Here is a 19,811-nt window from a genome sequence, read left to right as displayed (position 1 = left end):
TTAAAACCCAGCCTTTTGATCAAGCTTTGAGAAAACCCAGCTGTTTGAGATGCCTTTCCATGTAGAAGGCGATATCTAAATGTGTATTAATAAACAATGTCCCAGAACTGGATAAAGAAAGATGCACATTCAGCTAATGTTTTTCACCACCACCTGGCATCTCAAAGAACTTTAGTCATAGGCACTTCTGAATTGTAGTCACTGTTACAATGCAGGAAACTTGGCCACCAGGTTGTGACAGCACCAGCAAACTCCACAAACAGCAATATAATCATGCAATGTGGTGTTGATTGAGGGGTAACTTTTGTCAAGGTTTTGATAACTCCTCTGCTGTCTTTGAAGTAGTGTTATGGGATCTTTACATGCACCCAAATTGGCAGATGGGACTTCAGGTTAATTCGCATCCAAATGTCAGCATCAATTTATATTTTAACAATGTTCTAGCGGGTCGAGTACAGGCGGGTTAAAATGAACGTGCTCCCGCAATTTCTGTTTATTTTTCAATATCTGCCGATTTTCTGGCCAAAGGCTTTTTTTCCAGAGAGATTGAGGGAAGGATTACTTTGTTCATATGGGGAGGGGAGGTGGCCAGCGTTAGAAAGGTGCTGCTACAGAGGGGAAGGCGGGCAGGGGGTTTGGGTCTTCAGAACCTGATGTATTACTACTGGGCGGCAAATGTGGAGAAAGTGTGGAGCTGGGTTGATTCACAGTGGATCAGAATTGAGGAGAGTTTGTGCAGGGGGGTCGCGATTGAAAGCACTAGCAACAGCACCGCTCCCGTTGGCCCGGGGAAATACTCGGAGTCGGGTAATAATAGCTTCATTGAGAATTTGGAGGCAGTTTCGCCAACACATCGGGTTGGGTGCAGGGTCAAGGGAAATGCCAATTCGGCGGAACCACAGATTTGAGCCACGGAAATGGGAGGAGAAGGGGATTAAGACAGTAAAAGATTTATTTCTTGGGGGTCGGTTTGCAGGATTGAAGGAGCTGGAAGTGAAGTATGGGGTGGAGCAGGGGGGAATGTTTGGATACATGCAGTTTCGAGATTTTGCCAGAAAGGACATAGAGTTTCCCGGTGGAGCCAGCCTCCACATTGCTGGAGGAGGTGCTGACAGCAGGAGGACTGGAGAAGGGAGTAGTGTCGGCGGTTTACGGAGCTATTTTGGAAGAGGAGAAGGCACCACTGGAAGGGATCAAAGCAAAGTGGGAGGAAGAGTTGGGAGAGGATATGGAGAAGGGGTTCTGGTGTGAGGTGCTCCGGAGAGTGAATGCCTCCACCTCGTGCGTGAGGTTGGGGCTGATACAGCTGAAGGTGGTATACAGAGCACACCTCACCTCACGAGGGCGAGGATGAGCCGATTCTTTGGAGGAGTAGAAGATGTGGGTGAACGTCGCGGGGAGGGCCCTGCTAACCACGTTCATATGTTTTGGCCCTGCCCAAAGCTAGAGAATTACTGGAAGAAGGTTTTTAGGGTAATTTCTAAAGTGGTGCATGTGAAACTGGACCCGGGCCCCCGGGAGGCCATATTCGCAGTGTCGGACCAGCCAGGGCTGGAAATGGGTGTGGAGGCAGATGTTGTAGCCTTCGCCTCGTTGATCGTCCGAAGGCGGATCCTGATAGGTTGGAGAGCAACTCTCCACCCTATGCCCTGGCGTGGCGGAGGGACCTGTTGGAAATCTTGACTCTTGAGAAGGTTAAGTTTGAATTGAGGGGAAGGATGGAGGGGTTCTGCAATTAATGGGCATTATTCATTATGCACTTTCAAGAACTGGATAACATCGAACGTATGTTGGGGCGTGTGGGTGGGAGGGTTGGGGGGAGGGGGCCTGTGTGTGTTAATGGTGACTATGGGTGATCCCTAATTCCTTTTTGTCATTTGTTTGTTTGTGTGAACATGCGGGCTAATATTTGGGATTTGGTGGGAGGATGGGATTGTTGTTATTGATATGGGGATTGACATTTGTTACTGATTATTGTTTATTTTTGGTGGGTGTAAATTTGGGAGAAAAAGTGAAAAAGGAGAATAAAAATATTTAACAGAAAAAAACTTATCAGTGTTCTAGAATTGAAGTAACTTACATTCTTTAGATTGGAAGCAAAGGTGCAGTTGCAACTCCTAGGATTAGGCAGCTCAATCACTTTTGTGACCCTGTTATAGTTAGGTTTCTGATCTGTGCACCTTGTGGATAGTGTGCATGTTATGGCTTCCACTGTTAGCTGAATTCTTTCTACTATCCAGACTGTCAATTAGAAGTTCACAGATAGATCGCTTCTCGGCCTTTTGACTAACATCAAGTGAAGTATCTGCTCTGCCTTTTGGCTCAGATCTACTATGTCTCTCTTCTGGGGACCATGAATTGGATTCAATTTGAATTTGAATTGGTTTTTGGAGCAAACAAGGAGCTGAATTAGGGGTTCGCCCCTGTCCACACTGAGCTCTGACTTCGTAACTCAGAAAAAGTAATTTTTAAAAAAGGGCAGCATGGTGGCGCAGTGAGTTAGCCCTGTTGCCTCACGGCGCCGAAGAACCAGGTTCGATCCCAGCCCTGGGTCACTTTCGTGTGGCGTTTGCACATTCTCCCCGTGTTTGCGTGGGTTTCACCCCACAACACAAAGATGTGCACGGTAGGTGGATTGAAAACGCTAAATTACCCCTTAATTGGGAAAAAAAGAATTGGGTACTCTAAATTAATTTTTTTTAAAAGAAGCTCACAGATAGGGCAGCACGTGGTTCAGTGGTTAGCATTGGGACTACGGCGCTGAGGACCTGGGTTCAAATCCCGGCCCTGGGTCACTGTCCGTGTGGAGTTTGCACATTCTCCCCGTGTCTGCGTGGGTTTCACCCCCACAAACCAAAGATGTGGACGGTAGGTGGATTGGCCACGCTAAATTGACCCTTAATTGGAAAAAATATATAATTGGGCACTCTAAATTTATAACAAAACAAAAGTTCACAGATGATGGGATCCCCTTTTTGTTTTAAGTGTTTGCTAGTTCTATTTCTCATTTGTTAGTTGTTTTTTGTCTTGAGCCCTTTAACTTCAGCTAATTATGATGATGGGACTAGCTATCATTGTGCATTCTGCATAGTTTCATGTTGAATAAAAGATTTAGGACAGTAGTTTAGAAAAGCTATTTGACTGAACTCCCATTTAAAGATACTGGATTATTAGAACAATTAGCTACTTGCCTGACAACTGATATCCTATAAGAGATGCGGTGAAGCTTTTTATATAAGACATCACTTTTTTAACTGGCATATCTGCTATATTAAGTAAAATTAGTGAAATATGCAATCTGTTCCCACAGTTGAGATGATTATTTTAGCTTTTTATTAAACTGTAATCTTGCATTGTTTACTTTAAATGTTAATGTGCTTTGTGCAGTTGTCATGGAGATAGCTTTACTGTATTGTGGCTGATATCTGCGGTATCACGTGGACCACTGCTTATGTAGCATTTGTCAGTAACTATCCGACTGTGACTTGTTTCCAAATTAATAGTTCCGCATGTAATTATTGTAATCTGGAAAATTAAACCAAATGCAAATAACTAATAATATTTTTTCAAACAACAAGTGTTGAAAATTGTACCTCTTCCTTTCAGTAGTATGCTTTAATATGCATTTTGCAATTTCTGTTCCTTCCAGAATAAAAAGAGTGGCAAACCTGGACCTTTCCTGCTGTCAGGATCCAGAGACAAGACTATTAAGATGTGGGATATTAGCATTGGAATGTGCCTTATGACACTGGTGAGTATGTTACAAGTTGAAATACATATTGGTGATAGTTCACAAGAGTTTCAGTAGTCTTGGTCAGTTTGTTCGTCAATGGCTCAGTTGGTCAATGAATGCACTGTAACACATGGACTGCGAAAACCCAGGGTTTGACCCCAACTTGAGTATAATAGATAAAAGCTTTGACAAAGCGTCATCCAGACTCGAAATGTTGGCTCCCTTCTCCCTCACTGATGCTGTCAGACCTGCTGAGATTGTCCAGTATTTTATGTTTTTGTTTGAGTGTAATAGAAGTGGCCATTATTGCTGAGCTAGGAAAACGGAGCAGTTTGTCGGGATCTGGCTTGTATTGATCTCTTAAAGTGGCAAGTATGTGATCAGCTAGTGAGTTCACATCAGTTTGGCTTTAATTTTTCTTCTCTCTCATAATTGTCAAATAGCCCACCAGCACTCATCCAGTCATAATAGCATAATGTTAAGCAATAACCGTTTTTTAAACACATGCAGTGCTGCAAGTTCTGAATGTGTTACTTACATTGCCAGTAAATTCAGAACAGATTCATTTCATTTCAGATGCTACTTCCATTGTTCTTGTAGAGTATGATGGCCAAAAAATGCTTTCCATTAATTGCTTTGAGCCCTTATGATATTGTAATTGTATTTCTAATTCTTCCACTGATACCAACATTGTCTTCCATTTGGGCTGATTGATTTTCTTGACGTGACCATTTACTACCATAGAACTATGAAAGCTCAAAGTTACTGTGGCTTTGAGTTCTTCCAAAGCACAACACTTTTGTGAGCGCCAAGTATAAATTGCTGAATTAGAATCCATGATGCTAAATTTTGTACTTCTGTCTGAATCAGATGTTTGCATGTGAATGCTATGCCCACCCTGTAGATTTAAAAATTTCTGTCTTTCAGGGCTGTAAACAATTCATTTAAAACTGAAACACCGTGTTGCTGCTTTAACACATTTCAAGCATCAAAAAACATAGTTACTGCCTTTTCACCAGAACCGAGTTTTCACTACTTGGTTCATTTTATGCTGCCTGCATCTTTGAAGTAAATACTTCTAATTCTTAAAAGAGCTGGGAGTAAGGAAGAATGGGATAGCTTTTCTCAGTTTGAGCAACTAGCTGCTCCTTGGAGCTATTCATAGTACCTCAGAAAGCAAGTTGAATTTTCAAAGCTGTAAAATGTACTCCATGATAAATTGCACTGCTGTGACTATGTAAGTCAATGGCCCGTACTACACGAGGTTAAAGGGCAAATGTTTCCAATTTGCAAAAGGTAGAAAACCAAGTTTTATGTAAAACACAATTTTTCTTTGAGAAACATGGTCTGAGGAACATTTTGACATCAAAGTGGCGAATTCCCTAATGATGTTTCTGTTAAATTTAGGTTGGCCATGATAACTGGGTACGTGGTACCCTGTTTCATCCTGGAGGAAAGTTTATTGTGAGCTGTGCTGATGACAAAACTATTAGAGTGTGGGACTACAAGAACAAACGGTGCATGAAGACCCTGAATGCACATGAACACTTTGTAACCTCTCTTGGTAAGTATGGTTATAATAGTTTGTCATAATTCAGAAACGGTACTTTGCATTTCAGTATAGATTGGTTAAATTTCTGAAAATGTTTCTAATCTAAATAGTTTATTGGTACAGACTCTGTACTAGTTCACATAGAAGTGGTTACTTTATAAAAACAGCCTTCAAAATTGATCATTTCAAATGACGTGTTCTTATCATCTCTGAATTTGGCAATAACAGACCGCCTTCCTTTCTATGTTTTTTTGCAGAAAATAGAACTAGTAACTCGTGTAGCTGATAGATCCCAGCGACATGATAGACATTAACCAAAGGAAAACAAGCATACTGAATGATTTTGTTTCTGATATGCTAAACTGACCATGGGTCCCCTCCCTAATGCACCCATTTGAAGTTGTACTGAGCTGGGGGAGAAACTAGTATTAAGTTAAATATCAGTTTTAAATAAGCTGGTGACTGGTAGACTGAAGAAGTTAAAGAAAGAGTCAGGTGCTAGGCCCATATGATTGCCTTCGCAAAGTCTTTCCAGCTTTGTCGCTATCTGAATGGAATGATCAGGAATTGAAATAGTACATGGTATACGAAAGTAGATAATTTATTATCAGTTTAAACTGGTCAGTTATTTTTTCTTCTTTTCTTTTATAAATTTAAAATACCCAATTCTTTTTTTCCAATTAAGGGCAATTTAGCGTGGCCAATTCATCTACCCTGCACATCTTTTTGGGTTGTGGGGGTGAGACCCATGCAGACACAGGAGACTATGCAGCTCCACGTGGACAGTGAGCCGGGGCCGGGATCGAACCCGGGTCCTCAGTGCGGTGATGCAGAAGTGCTAACCACTGTGCCACCGTGGCCAGGTCAGGGTTGATGCAGAAAACTAATATCTCTTATAACGTATGGCATTCTGACAGAGGGGAGAATGAAATACCTAGTTAGATTTGATTTGGTCATGAGAATTAACAAGGATTTGAGTGGTCTCTCCTTACAAACTTACTGACTTTGTTAATGATAATTATATGGATACTATACAGTTTTCAATTTCAGTAAGGCTCTCTATTGTACTGCAAACACCATTTATCCACAAGATAGGATTACAAAGTATAAGAAGCAAGTTTTGAATTGAATTAAAATTAGACGAAACAGAAAGCACTGGGTGGCTTGTTGATCTGGCAAGGGCTTACAAGTGGAGTGCCATGCAAATTGTCATATAACTTGCTGGATCCAGGGCCCTATTCACCTTCTCTAATTTAAGTCTCCTCAGGCACAATTTGATTACTTTGACCAAGTGGTTATTTAGTATATATACATGAATCTTGGGCTATTTAATTATGGGATGCATCACCGTAGTCACATGTGATGTCCACTCAAGCACACGGAGGTCACTAGATTGCCATCAGGAGTGGAATTCTACCTGATATTTCCATGTCCTTTGTGTGAGCTGCTGTTTAAATATGTTGAGATTTGATGCCTATTTTTCTTATGTAGATTTATAAACTTGTATCTTGATTTTACACTAACATCATAATAGAACTTGATGAGCAATTTTAGTAACATTATTGCATATGCTAAATTTTGCTTAAATCTGCATTCTGAATATGTACTCGCCTAACCCTGTCTCTCATTCATTGCTTTAATTACATATCACTGTCTGCTCATCAGTAATTACAGATGCATTTGTTTATTACAATAGCCCCTTCACAGTTATGGGGAGATGGTAGTGGTTATATCACTGCATTAGTAATCCATAGGCCCAGGATAGTATTGTGAAGACAGGAGTTCAAATCTCGCAATGGCAGCTGATAGAATTTAAATTCAAGTAATCAATTTTTAAAATCTAGAATTAAAAGCTTGTCTCAGCATGGTGACCCTCATTGATTGTGGTAAATATCCACCTAGTTCCCTGATCTTCAGGAAGGAAACCTCAGTCCTTGTCTGGTCTGACCTGCATGTGACTCTAGATCCACAGCAATGTAGTTAACTCTTTTTTTTTAATAAACATTTTATTGAGGTTGATTTTGGTATTATAACAAGAACACAATAAACAATGTACATCAGGAATTCTCAACCTTTTTTATCCCATGGACCCCTTTTCCTCTTAATTTTTTTTGTGGACCCCCATAGCCATTCCTAATCCTTATATTTTGTCCGATGACTAACGTCCATCTACCTTACCGTGAGGGTTGGAAACGGATTAGCGGTATTTTCGTACGTTGCCAAACTTATTCTAATATGAAAAGTAATGAAAAAAACTTTTTACTGACTAAATTGAATTAAATTACTCTAAAAATAACCAATTCATATCAAATATACACAGTCTCTAGTGATTACTGTGTTAAATCATTCATTAAACTTGTCAAGGAGAAACCATGGGTGATTTTCACCTCCGTTTGTTCTAGGTAACTTTAAATTTACGACACTGTCAAATGTAAAGTTTTTTTCTTCTACTTGATTGCCATAAACAATTCATAGCTACATGAATATTTCTACTTTTAGTATTGTAATATGGCGTAGATTACTGTAAAAATTTAATTCTCAGTAATAACAATTGTTCTGAAGTAGAATTGCTCTATGGACCACTAAAATATCACCGTGGACCCCCAATTCGGTATTTTCTTTGTGTGGACCCCCAGTAATGTTACATGGACCCTCAGGGTCCATGTGGACCCCGGTTGAAAACCACTGATGTACATGGAACTATAAATATAGTGCAAAAGCCGACTCCCTCCCTGACAGGTCCCACCTTTATTAACCCCCAATCTAAGCTAAACTTAAACACCCCCCCCCCCCCCCCCCCCCCCCCTTCTGCTGACGATTACTATTCCACGAAGAAGTCGACGACGGGTTGCCACCTCCGGGTGAACCCTAACAGTGACCCCCTCTAGGCGAACTTGATTTTCTCCAAACAGCGAAAGCTAGCCATGTCCATTAGCCAGGTCTCCGACTTCGGAGGCTTCGAGCCCCTCCAAGCTAATAGTATCCGTCTCCGGGCTACCAGAGAAGCAAAGGCCAGAACGTCTGCCTCTTGCTCCTCCTGGATTCCCGGGTCTTCCGACACCCTGAAAATTGCCACCTCTGGACTCAGTGCTACCCTTGTTTTTAACACTGTGGACATTACATCTGCAAACCCCTGCCAAAATCCCCTAAGCTTCGGACATTCCCAGAACATGTGGACATGGTTCGCTAGTCCTCCCGCACATTTTGCACATCTGTCTTCCACCCCAAAGAATCTGCTCATCCGGGCCACTGTCATGTGAGCCAGGTGAACGACCTTAAATTGTATCAGGCTGAGCCTGGCACATGTTGCGGATGCGTTGACTCTACTCAACGCATCCGCCCATAGACCATCCTCTATCTCTCCTCCCAGCTCCTCCTCCCACTTACACTTCAGCTCCTCGGTCTGTGTCTCCTCTGACCCCATAAGTTCCTTGTCGATGTCCGAGACACTCCCTTCTCCTACCCACTACCCTGTCCTGAATCCCCCTTAGCAGTAGGAGCGGGAAGGTTGACACCTGTTTACGTAAGAAATCCCGCACCTGCAGATACCTGAATCGCCAACCCAAACTTCTCCTCCAGCGCCCTCATATTCTGAAAGCTCCCCTCTATAAACATATCCCCCACCCTCTCAATCCCTGCTCTCCGCCATATCCAGAACCCCCCATCCATACTTCCCGGAGCAAACCGGTGATTATTACAGATTGGTGACCAGACCGATGCTCCCTCTGCTCCCACATGTCTCCTCCGTTGCCCCCAGACTCTCAGGGCCGCCACCACCACGGGCCTCGTGGAGTACCATGCCGGCGTGAACGGCAGAGGCGCAGTTACCAACGCCCCCAAACTAGTGCCCTTGCATGAAGCCGCCTCCATACGCTAATGTAGTTAACTCTTAACTGTCGTCTGCCATAGTCGAAGCCACTCTGGTCAAAGTCAATTATTGATGGACAACAAACGCTGGCTTTGCAGTGACATCCACATCACGTGAAAGAACTAAACAATAGAAACTATGAAATGTTGAATTATGATTTTAGATTTATATCTAGCTTCATGGAGAGTCAGTAAATTGAACAGTAATGTCTAATAGCATTTAAAATTAAAATAAATAGCACAGCAAGCAATTCTTGCCTTGTAGTTTTGCCAGTACAAATTTTAATTGTTAGCATTATGAACCAATTCTTCAGATTTAGTCAATATTTCAAGTAAGGGATTCCCTTGCCCTTCCAGGACAGAATTCTTTACTACACAAGCCTCGTACTGCAGAAAACCAATGACGCAAAACTTGTGTTCAGATTTATTTAAATTTGGAGTACCCAATTCTCATTTTTTTTCCAATTAAGGAGCAATTCAGCGTGGTCAATCCACCTAGCTTCCACAATTTTTTGGGTTGTGGGGGTGAGACCCATGTAAACACGGAGAATGTGCGAACTGACACGATCAGCGACCCAGGGCCGGGTCTTCAGATTTATAAGAAAAGCAGAAAATGCTGCACGATCTCAGGTCTGACGGTATCTGTGGAGAGAGAATGGAGCTAACGTTTTGAGTCTGGATGACTTTGTCAAGGCTGGAGAACTGGAAATTGGATGAGATTTATACTGTTTTTTTTGGGGGGGGGGGGGGCGGTTTGCTTGGAGTAGTGAGGCTGGATTCATAGAGAGCCAGCGATAGGTGTAGATTGACAAAGATGACATGTCCTTGGCCTGCTGCAATGTTCCAGTGAAGTCTAATGCAAACTATTGGGCACGTTACAGCCGTCCAGATTTAACTTTGAGTTCAACAACTAAAGACTGTCAATTCTCTTCTCCACCTTCATCTCATTTTTGTTTGGATCAATTTTTTTTCTTCTTTCGATCCAATTTTCCCTCACCGTTGTCTCCCCAAACCACCTGGGTCATCGATTCTCTATTTCAAGTTGTCCTTTAACACACTGCTTACCCATTCTCTACCATTAGCACATTCTGATCTCTTAATGTGCCACTATCAGCTGCCTTAATCATTATTGTCACCATTTACATTCCCTTTGTCTTTTTGTCCACGACATCTTTGTCCATCTCCAGCTATCGCTGGCCCTCTATCCAACCCCACTGCCCTCTGGGCACGTCCCCCACACACGCACAAACACTATATATCACATCCTATTTCCAGTTCTCTCTAGCTTTGACAATGAGTCATCCAGACTCAAAACATTAGCTCCGTTCTCTCTCGACAGATGCTGTCAGACCTGCTGAGATTGTTCAGCATTTTCTACTTCAGATTCCAACATCTGCAGTATTTTTTTTTAATCTTCAGATTTACAACCTTGGCTTTTGCAACACACTGCAGGTTAGATTAGATACATAGCAATGGGAATAAAAGTGGGATATAATGAGTGATGTGGCCAGGGATTTGTTCTTGAGTCTGAATGTTTCACCATATTTATTAATGATTTAACTGATGGAACAAATTCACATTCATGTTTGCAGCTGACCCTAAGTCAGGAGCACAGTCAATAGTAAAAATGAGCAGGTTCGATCCCGGCTCTGGGTCACTGTCCGTGTGGAGTTTGCACATTCTCCCCGTGTCTGCGTGGGTTTCGCCCCCACAACCCAAAAATGTGCAGAGTAGGTGGATTGGCCACGCTAAATTGCCCCTTAATTGGAAAAAATAATTGGGTAATCTAAATTTATTTTTTTTTAAATAGTAAAAATGAGCAGAGGCAATTACAAAGAAACCCAGATAAAGGAGTGGAAAAGATTGTTGCAGATTCATTTTGGACCCAAATATATCAAAATGGATTATTTTATAAGTGTCCAGTAACTCTCGAGGAACAGAGATTTAGGAGTTCTGTACTGGAAGGGGTATACCCTAAAATCACCAGTGACACGTGAACTCAGAGTTCAAGTATTTTTTTAAAAACTCTTCCAGCCCTTCAACCCTCAGAGATTTCTGCACTTCTTCAATTCTTTATGTCCCTGACTTTCATTGTTTCACCAATCGTAGTCATGGATTTAGCTGTCTAGTTCCAATGCTGTGTAGTTTCCATCATGTGCTTCTCCATCTCTCAAACTCTCGTTCCTTCTTTAAGATGCTACTTAAAACCCAGCTTAAGTACACACCAGCCTTGATTTTATTGAATAACAAAGTAGGTTTGAGAGGTTGAATGGTGTATTCGTATTAAAACTCCTATCTACCCAAAAGCGAGCCCCGGAAACACACTACCCACAAGGATGGTGGAAGCAAGTCTGCCAATGGTTTCAAAAGGGGTTTGGATGGTCCGCTTGAGGAAATAAAGTTGATGGGCTGCAGGAATAGAGTGTGAAATAGGGCTGACTGGTTTGCTCAACAGAGTGCTGGTATGGGCTCTGTGCTCAGTGGCACTGTGCCATAATTAAACTTTGCACTCTCGGACAAAAAAGTTATATATTGTCACATTTCTAACGGTTTAATATTTGTTTAAGCCTGCAGAGTAATTGATGTAATTCAGTTGATAAAACTGTAGACAGGCTTTGCAGATTTTCACATTGAGGATGTGCCCTCCATTGTGTTGTGTGGCACTGCCACTGCGCTAAATGGTATATATTTTGATTAGATATAACAACTCAAAACTGGGCATCCATCAGCAACAGAATAACAATAATCTTTATTTTTGTCGCAAGTAGGCTTATATTAACACTGCAATGAAGTTACTGTCAAATCTCCTAGTCGCCACATTCCAGTGCCTGTTCGGGTACACTGAGGGAGAATTCAAAATGTCCAATTCACCTAACAAACACGTCTTTCAGGACTTGTCGGAGGAAACCAGAGAACCTGGAGGAAACACATGCAGACACGAGAGAACATGCAGGCTCTGCACAGACAGTGACTCAAGCCAGCAATCGAACCTCGGACCCTGACGCTGTGAAGCAACAGTGCTAACCCTCATGCTATTGTATTCAACTACAATGTTTAACCTCATGGCCTGACATATCCCCACGCTACCTTCCCCATCAATCCACGGAATTGTTACAGCACAGAAGGCGGCCATTTGGCCCATCATGTCTGCACCAATTCTCCAAATGAGCAATGCCTTCGAGCCATTCCCCTCCCTTTTCTCCATACCTCTGCATATTGGATGATTATATGAGTAGAAACAGTTCCCTCTTGAATCCCTCGATTGAACCTGCCTCCACCAAACATCCAGGGAGTGCATTCCACCCGTGTGAAAATGTTTTTTTTCTCATATTATGTTTGCTTCTTTAAATCTTTCTTGATCCTTTTGCCAGTGGGAACAGTTTCCTCCTGATTTTGAATACCTTTATCAAATTTCCTCTTAGCCTTCCTCTCTCCAAGGAGAACAATCCCAGCCTCTCCAAAGAAAAAAGTTCCAACCTATCCTCATAACTGAAGTTTCTCATCCCTGGAACCATTCTTGTAAACCTCTTCTGCACTTTCTCCAGTGCGTTCCCAATCGTCCTATAATCGGTGCCCAGAACTGTACACAGTACTCCAGCTCGGGTTTAATTAGTGTCTTACATAAGTTCAGCGTAACCACGCTGCTCATGTACTCTATGTCCCCTATGAATAAAGCCCAGGATACTGTTATGTTTTATTAACGGCCCTCTCCGCCTGTCCTGCCACTTTGAATGATATTTTTCACAAACTACTTGCATTAGTAAGCATGCAATAAACAGATTGCGATTCCACAACCAGCAGATCAGATCTAATATCTGCAGTCCACCCACATCCAATCATGAGCGGTAGTTGTGGACAATAAAACAACTAAAAGGGGGAGTATACTCCACAAATATCCCCGTCCTCAATGATAAGGGAGCCCAGCACATCAGTGCAAAGGACAAGGCTGAATAATATATAACTACCTTTGGCCTGAACTGCTATGTAGATCATCCATCTCTGTCTTTTCCTAAGGACCCCGCATCATAGTTAGCATTCTTCAGCCAATTTCAGTGTGGAAAGTTGCCCAGGTATGTCCTGTCTACAAAAAGCAGGACATATCCAACCCAGACAATTACCTCCCTACCTGTCTACTCTCAATCATCAGCATGGTGATGGAAAGGGTCATCAGCAATGCTATCAGGAGGCACTAGTTTAGCAATAATCTGCTTGCAGATGTTCAGTTTAGGTTCCATGAGAGCCTCTAAGCACCTGAGCTCATTACAATCTTGGTTGAAACATGGGCAAAAGTACTGAATTCCAGAGGTGAGGTGAAAGTGACTGCCTTTGATATCTAGGCAACCTTTGACCAAGTGTAGCATTAAGAAGATGCAGCACAACTGGCATCTAGGGGATTAGGCGGTGTTGGCATGGTAGAGGAACAAACTCCATTGGTTAGAGTAAGACCGATCACAAAGAAAGTTGGTTGTGGTTGTTGGCGGTCAATTATCTCAGTCCCAGGACATCATTGCCGGTGTTTCGTAGTCATTATTCCTCTAACCTTTTTTCCCTCCTGAGTTCCAAATCTGTAATGCTGCACTTGCATTCTCCACGCTGCAGTTGAACTTAAGACCATTGAACTTAAGACCCAATGAACCTTTTATTACTGTCCTTCGTTGCCAATATTTCAAAATGATTGAACTCCTTACAATCTGTGTTCCAGCTGGCATAACCTAATCATTACATCTCTTTATCTCATCTGTTATATTCTGCACGATCCTTGTATTGTCCAATGCTGTCACCCTTGGACCTTCAGCTGTATTTCATGAATTAAGAAATATGCGTTTGACATCTTGTCCTTCAGTTGGTCAGCTTCATTTGGAAGGTGTCTTTTGAATAGTTTTGATATCAATGAAAAGCTGAACTAACTTTTTTTGTGACTCATTTTTAATCCTAAATTTCTTCCACAGATTTCCACAAGACGGGTCCATTTGTTGTCACTGGAAGCGTAGATCAAACGGTAAAGGTCTGGGAGTGCCGCTGATGGAAATGATCTTCTGGTTTTTTTTCTCCTTCCCCTTCTTTCCCTTTCCGAACAACCCAAAACCCCACCCCTCCGGATGCACTCAGTTACCATGGTTACCCATCAAGCTCTGTTTAATAACTATTGTCCTTTCATGTAAATTATTCTGGATGTAGATTGAGCTATTAAATGTTACACAAAAGTATTCATGCATGGTGAATCCGAATTGTATACTGTAAATTACATACGTTGTCTAGAAGTACCATAGGTAAAGAACAAGGGCTAGCATTGGTCATATTAGACCTGGAAAGCAGAAGTTGATTAGATAATTAGGACACTGAATATGACTGAAATTATATCAACAGTTATCAGAAATGGTCTTTATTTTCATCGCCATTGTAGTCTAAAGCACAAACAATGTGTTGATTCTGCAATCCTTAAATCACTTTCTGTGGTACTAGGGTTCATTTGAGGAGTGTGTCGGTGTTGTCCATAAATTATCTACCCTATCTGTGAGCCCCTTATAAATGGTTACAACCAAGAATCCAGTGAACTACGTTGCAACGGGTGAATTCTGAAGACCATTGTTAGATCTCCCACTCGGGCTGAGATTAACATTCACCGATAATTGCAGTTTGAAGTTGGCTTTCGCGATGTGTAATAAATGAGACTATTTATCTTTTTAAGCCTACATGTCGCACTCCCCAACCTTGAAACGCAGTAGCAATGATCAAATGCAAGGCCCAACAAGTGACTGCTGAAAGCAAAACATTTGACCCCTGCAAGATGAAACCTGCTTTAAGGTTGCATTGTAACTATACTGAGAATCCAAAAGTACTGTCTGGCATGTGTACTAACCAAGGATTAAAAGCACTTCAAACAGTACTGCATCTGAACATTGATAAATCTTTTTTAGTGCACGCTGTTAGCTAGTTAGTTATGGGTGGACAGTACATTAACCGTAAAACTGAAAATTCAAGTGGATACTTAGCTTACTTTCAAAATAAAGTTGAAGCTTCTAATGACTAACTTTGTAGCACAATTTCCCATAGACACATTGTGTTCATATGTTTTAGAAAGATTTTAGTGGCAATTATTCATACCATGAAAAATCCACTAAATATGCAACACTTTTAACTAAGATACCCAGTCATTTTAAACTGAACATTTTTTGTAAATGTCTAGAAAAACATACTGAACAATTTTGTGGCATCTAGTGCCATTTGTTTTAATAGCTGTTCTTTTATTTAAAACATATGAAAACCTTGTGCCTAATCTGGTCAGTGCACCCTGCTTGAAGCAGGAGCCACTTATGAAGGATATTACGACTTGAAATATTTAAAAAAAAATCATAGCTAGGACAATATTGTAAAATATGCTTTGTTGAAGGCTATTCGTGGTATGTATCAGTTCAAATGGTGCTTTAGAATAATGAATCATTAAAAAGTCCTTTGCTTTTTTTTTTGCAGTGAAATGTGCACCATACATTTTTAAATCTTTAAGTCAGTCATCCAGTTTATAGATTGTTCTTGAAATTATTTTGGAAACATTTCAAACATTTTTGATTTCTCTGATCTTTTCTGCACAAAACCCATACCCCTTTCTCTCTCTCTCGCCCTGCCCCCATTCTCTCTCCTTGGTACGTATAGAAAATGCCTTTGGTTGAAAACTTTTCGCTTGGGAGAAAAATAATGTATAGCTTATGAAGGAACCAGTGTCGAAGGAGGAATAAAGTGTAACTTAAAATGTCACATCAGCACTAGGAATTGCATCAAGTTCTGCTTTGTCGTGTCCAATCAATGCAATTTCTTGTTCATTCTGAAGAGTGTGCAGTGATGTTTTGTGAATTCTGTGGCTGCCTGCCATTATAACTTCTGTAGTTCAATAGCAGTAACAGTAAAACAGCCAGATAATTCCAGTGTTGGGAATTTGTAAACAGAACATCAATTCTGGAAAGAACAATGTGCTCGTTAGTGGGTAATCCACAGTAGCTGCTGTAAATTACATGCACTGCATCACGTGTAATATTTTAAACTGAGTAATGAATGCAGAATTGTAATTTATAACTGCAGAGGGTTAAGTTGCCAGTGCCAATCAAAATTCTAATGAAGTTGGCCTTGACAGTGAGCTGCACTGTTCATTTCGTATATTTATGCTTTTATATTGAATTTACATTGACCTGTTCTTTCCTAAAATCGACAATACATTGGTGCAGCCAAAGAAATCATACTTTAGTAGCAATTTGAATGCAAAGCCTTTGACAAGCAACTAACTGCAAGTGTTTGATAACTAAAACCCTGTCTGCTACTGGTTTAGTGTTTCTGTACCTAATATAAATGGTGCTGCTGGAACCGAAATTGGTTTCAAAAAAGTCTGAAACCTGGTGATTTGGACAGTAGCAACTGTTGCCTGCAAAAGATACTATTACAATACTATTACCCTACAGAAGTTGACATGCCAAAAATTCTATTTCTCAGTACTTCCATGCCTTCTATTGCAGCTCAGGTTATTCTACATATTCCACACACAGCCTCATCGTAGACATTTAGCAAGTTGAAATGTGGCATTTCATGTCTAAACATAAAGTTTGCTTACTGGTATTTCTTCTAGCAAATGGATTTCAACTGTGGCAGTTATAATTGATGGGCTTGCACTCCAGATTAAATATTGTAACAAAGGTGCCCGTAACTGTTAATACAAAGTCAGGTTATTAAATAAGCTTCCATTTTTCTTTTCCTTCCCTTACTGAAAAATACACTAATGTCAATTTGCACAATGCTCCCAAGATTTCAAACTTAATTCAGAAGCAATTTTCCTGCTTTCAGAACTCAGAATATGCTCTTGCATGCACCTGTAATAAGCAGTAAATGCTTATTAGGTGACTGCCTCGCATGAAGCCTTACAATGAAAGCAAAGTCCAAACAACCAAGTGAAGTACAGGCAGCTTATGGCACTGTGGCTGTGTTAGCCAGAAACATCCAGTCATATTTCAGTGGGGGGGTTTTTTTGCTGGTAATTTTTGTTAAAAGCACTTTTCTGTCCAAATTCACATAATTGACTCACAATGGCACTCCTGTTGGATACTCTGCAACTCCAGAATGCTAGCACATGTATCAATAATTATGATTCAGTGGTACGGTATTAAAGCTTGTGGTGCTGTAAGGAAATTGAAACAGTAGCTGTGGTAGCTCAGCTTTGAAGTGTTTGCGACTATTTTAGCTTAAGTGTTGAAAAAATATTTTCTGAACAAGTGATTTATCTTGAGGCCTAAAAGAGCTCCACTCATGTTCACTTTCGCACCAATCTAACATCATTATAGCCTGCTTACATGTGGAATACAGTTCATTCCTTTTAGGAGCATGTAGAATTTTTCAAATAATAAAATTCACTGTCTTGACCAAAATTGCTTTTGCCTTTCCATTTTTTAATCCAAAAATGTGTACATAGGAAACAATTGTTTTAATGAGGAAACTGCTCTTAAATGGAGTAACCTGTATATTCACTTGCTAAATGAAACGCATGAACCCAAATCATTTTTAAACCAATTACACATTCCAGAAATGAGCCCTTAACTACCTATGTGCCCCATTCCAAATCGTGGGTGACTTTAATATAACCGCCTCAATATATATTGGTTGAAACCATCTAGTACGATTTGGCCTTCGTTGAAGTTGAAAAGAAAACTTGTATAGCATCTTGCACTTTAAAACAACAAAAACCGTCCTGCTTTCTTCAGTGCGTGTATAGTGTGACCAATGCTATGTCCAAGGCACTAAACAAACCTAGTAGCTAGCAAGTGTAAGGGGGCTATGGAGCACTGTAGTTTTGAAAGCTTGGTTATAGACTCACCAAGCCCAGTCTACTGTCAGTACCCTGCTTCTCCTATTTGCCTCTTCCTCTTTTTTTGTGAATTGCCTGGTTCAAACTCTTCTTAAATGGCCATTCCCACTGGAGCCATTTTTAACCCTTCAGACTCTGTTTTGTCAGCTATTTACTGGCTGTTAATTGACCTTTGCCATTTCCACTGTATCATGTGATTGGCTGCTTTCTAGTCCTGCCTTTTCCCTCAAGTGTTCCTAAGGTGTTCCTGAAGACCAGTAGTGAACCTCCAAGTAGACGTTGTACTCATCACTGACACTATGGCAAGAAGTAATTTTACAAGCAGAAGCAAAGGGTGCAATTATAAGTACCAGGACTGAGAAGATAATTGAGCTATTGACACAGTACAAGCAATCAGTTAAGGAATGTATATACTGCTGTGTGTTTTACAGTAAGATTTGTTGCTATCAAACTGTGTAAAACAAGATTTATTCATGTTTTCTGCATATTAAAATCTTAATGTACCAATTGGTAAAGACTATTAAAATGCATACAAAACTGCTGTGTTTTTTTTCCTTCCTCATGGATTTTTAAAAACGAAATCCATTATTTTCAAGTGTCTTGCACCATACCAATGCTTTTACATCACTGGTCAAGATGCCCATCCTGGAATTGTGCAGCTTATTAACGGGGTATTGTGTTTGTTAATGAGAAATGAAACTTGCCTTTGATTCCAGTCCTGCAACAACACTGCTATTCAGTTTGGCAGAGTCCACACAGCATGTTCTTCCCTGGTGATGGATGTTTTGGAATTGGAGGTCAGTGATTGTGAAATTGTTTATATTCTGGTGTGCGTGCATGCTTGGGCTACCTTGCTATAATAAAAGCAACATTTTGCAGGTGTGTTGGAGAAGTTGTAAGAGAAACAAACTGGTCATGTGTGTCACTACTCCAATAAAGTTGATATTTCAGGACATTAGTGCTGAAAATTAAGGTACCACTTGCTACCTCCCCTTGTCTTTTTTAAAGATTAATTCTTCCATTGATTGTGAAGTTAATTTATAGCTAATAGAAAATGTACAACTATTTTTGAACCAGCTAAGAAATAATTGGTTATTTCATTTTGGTTTAAATATTAGTGATGTATAAATATCAAATAGCTTCCAGCACATAAAATAGCAGAACACGATCAAGGCAGCAGGCCGACTGCATTGTTATAATTTTATTCCAGGTGTTCCTTGTTCTCAACATGTGAAAGTTAGTTTCTGTAAATGCTGTACACAAAACAACTACAAAAATTAACAGAACATTACCACTTTTCCTGAATTTTGAATAAATCCAAGAATGTCAGTCATGAATGATCTAAATAGTGTGACTTGAAGTTCAAAGACACTTGCCTTCTGATGAAACAACTGGAGTCATCATAAAAACACACTTGTATTGAATAGAAACAATGAAAAGAAGCAATGAATGGTAGAATTCTGGAATTATAAAGCAACTTGAAATGCAACTTGCCAATCAATTTTGGAAAGGTTACCACCTGAAATAGTAACCTGATACATTTGGGTAACAGGTCTTGAGATTTCCACTTTTCAAGTTTTACTTCCAACAGTTATGGTTCTGTAAACATTCTAATCTTTACATTTTTTCAAGAGTAGATACGTTTCTCTGATCTCGAAAGATTATTTTTGATAGTTGGTAATTGCTTTTAACTTGACTGGCGGAATAAATTCAAACTGCCATTAGATGAGGCAACGGTTGATGAATATTTTGAGCAGTTTTGAATTTGAAGGGTACTGACTGAAGTCGCTTTGTTCAAACACCGTATCTTCTAAAAA

At 40.5% G+C, this 19,811-nt stretch overlaps 1 protein-coding gene and 1 pseudogene across 1 annotated transcript in view; both read left to right on the top strand.

The window, feature by feature from the left end:
* The window catches only part of LOC119975017 (lissencephaly-1 homolog), a 116,788-nt gene extending 98,255 nt beyond the window's left edge, over positions 1–18,533 (top strand). The window contains exons 9-11 of the mRNA XM_038814468.1: positions 3,650–3,751; positions 5,141–5,297; positions 14,102–18,533. Coding sequence (XP_038670396.1) covers positions 3,650–3,751; positions 5,141–5,297; positions 14,102–14,175 — 333 coding nt within the window. The 3' untranslated portion in view covers positions 14,176–18,533. The remainder of the gene's footprint in view (positions 1–3,649; positions 3,752–5,140; positions 5,298–14,101) is intronic.
* LOC119975347 lies at positions 2,267–2,470 on the top strand (annotated as a pseudogene).
* Positions 18,534–19,811: the final 1,278 nt, after the last annotated feature.

This window comes from Scyliorhinus canicula, chromosome 12, assembly GCF_902713615.1.
Source record: "Scyliorhinus canicula chromosome 12, sScyCan1.1, whole genome shotgun sequence".
Classification (NCBI taxonomy): Eukaryota; Metazoa; Chordata; class Chondrichthyes; order Carcharhiniformes; family Scyliorhinidae; genus Scyliorhinus; species Scyliorhinus canicula.
Note: the sequence above shows the minus strand (reverse complement) of the source record. Positions and strands in the feature narration are given on the sequence as shown.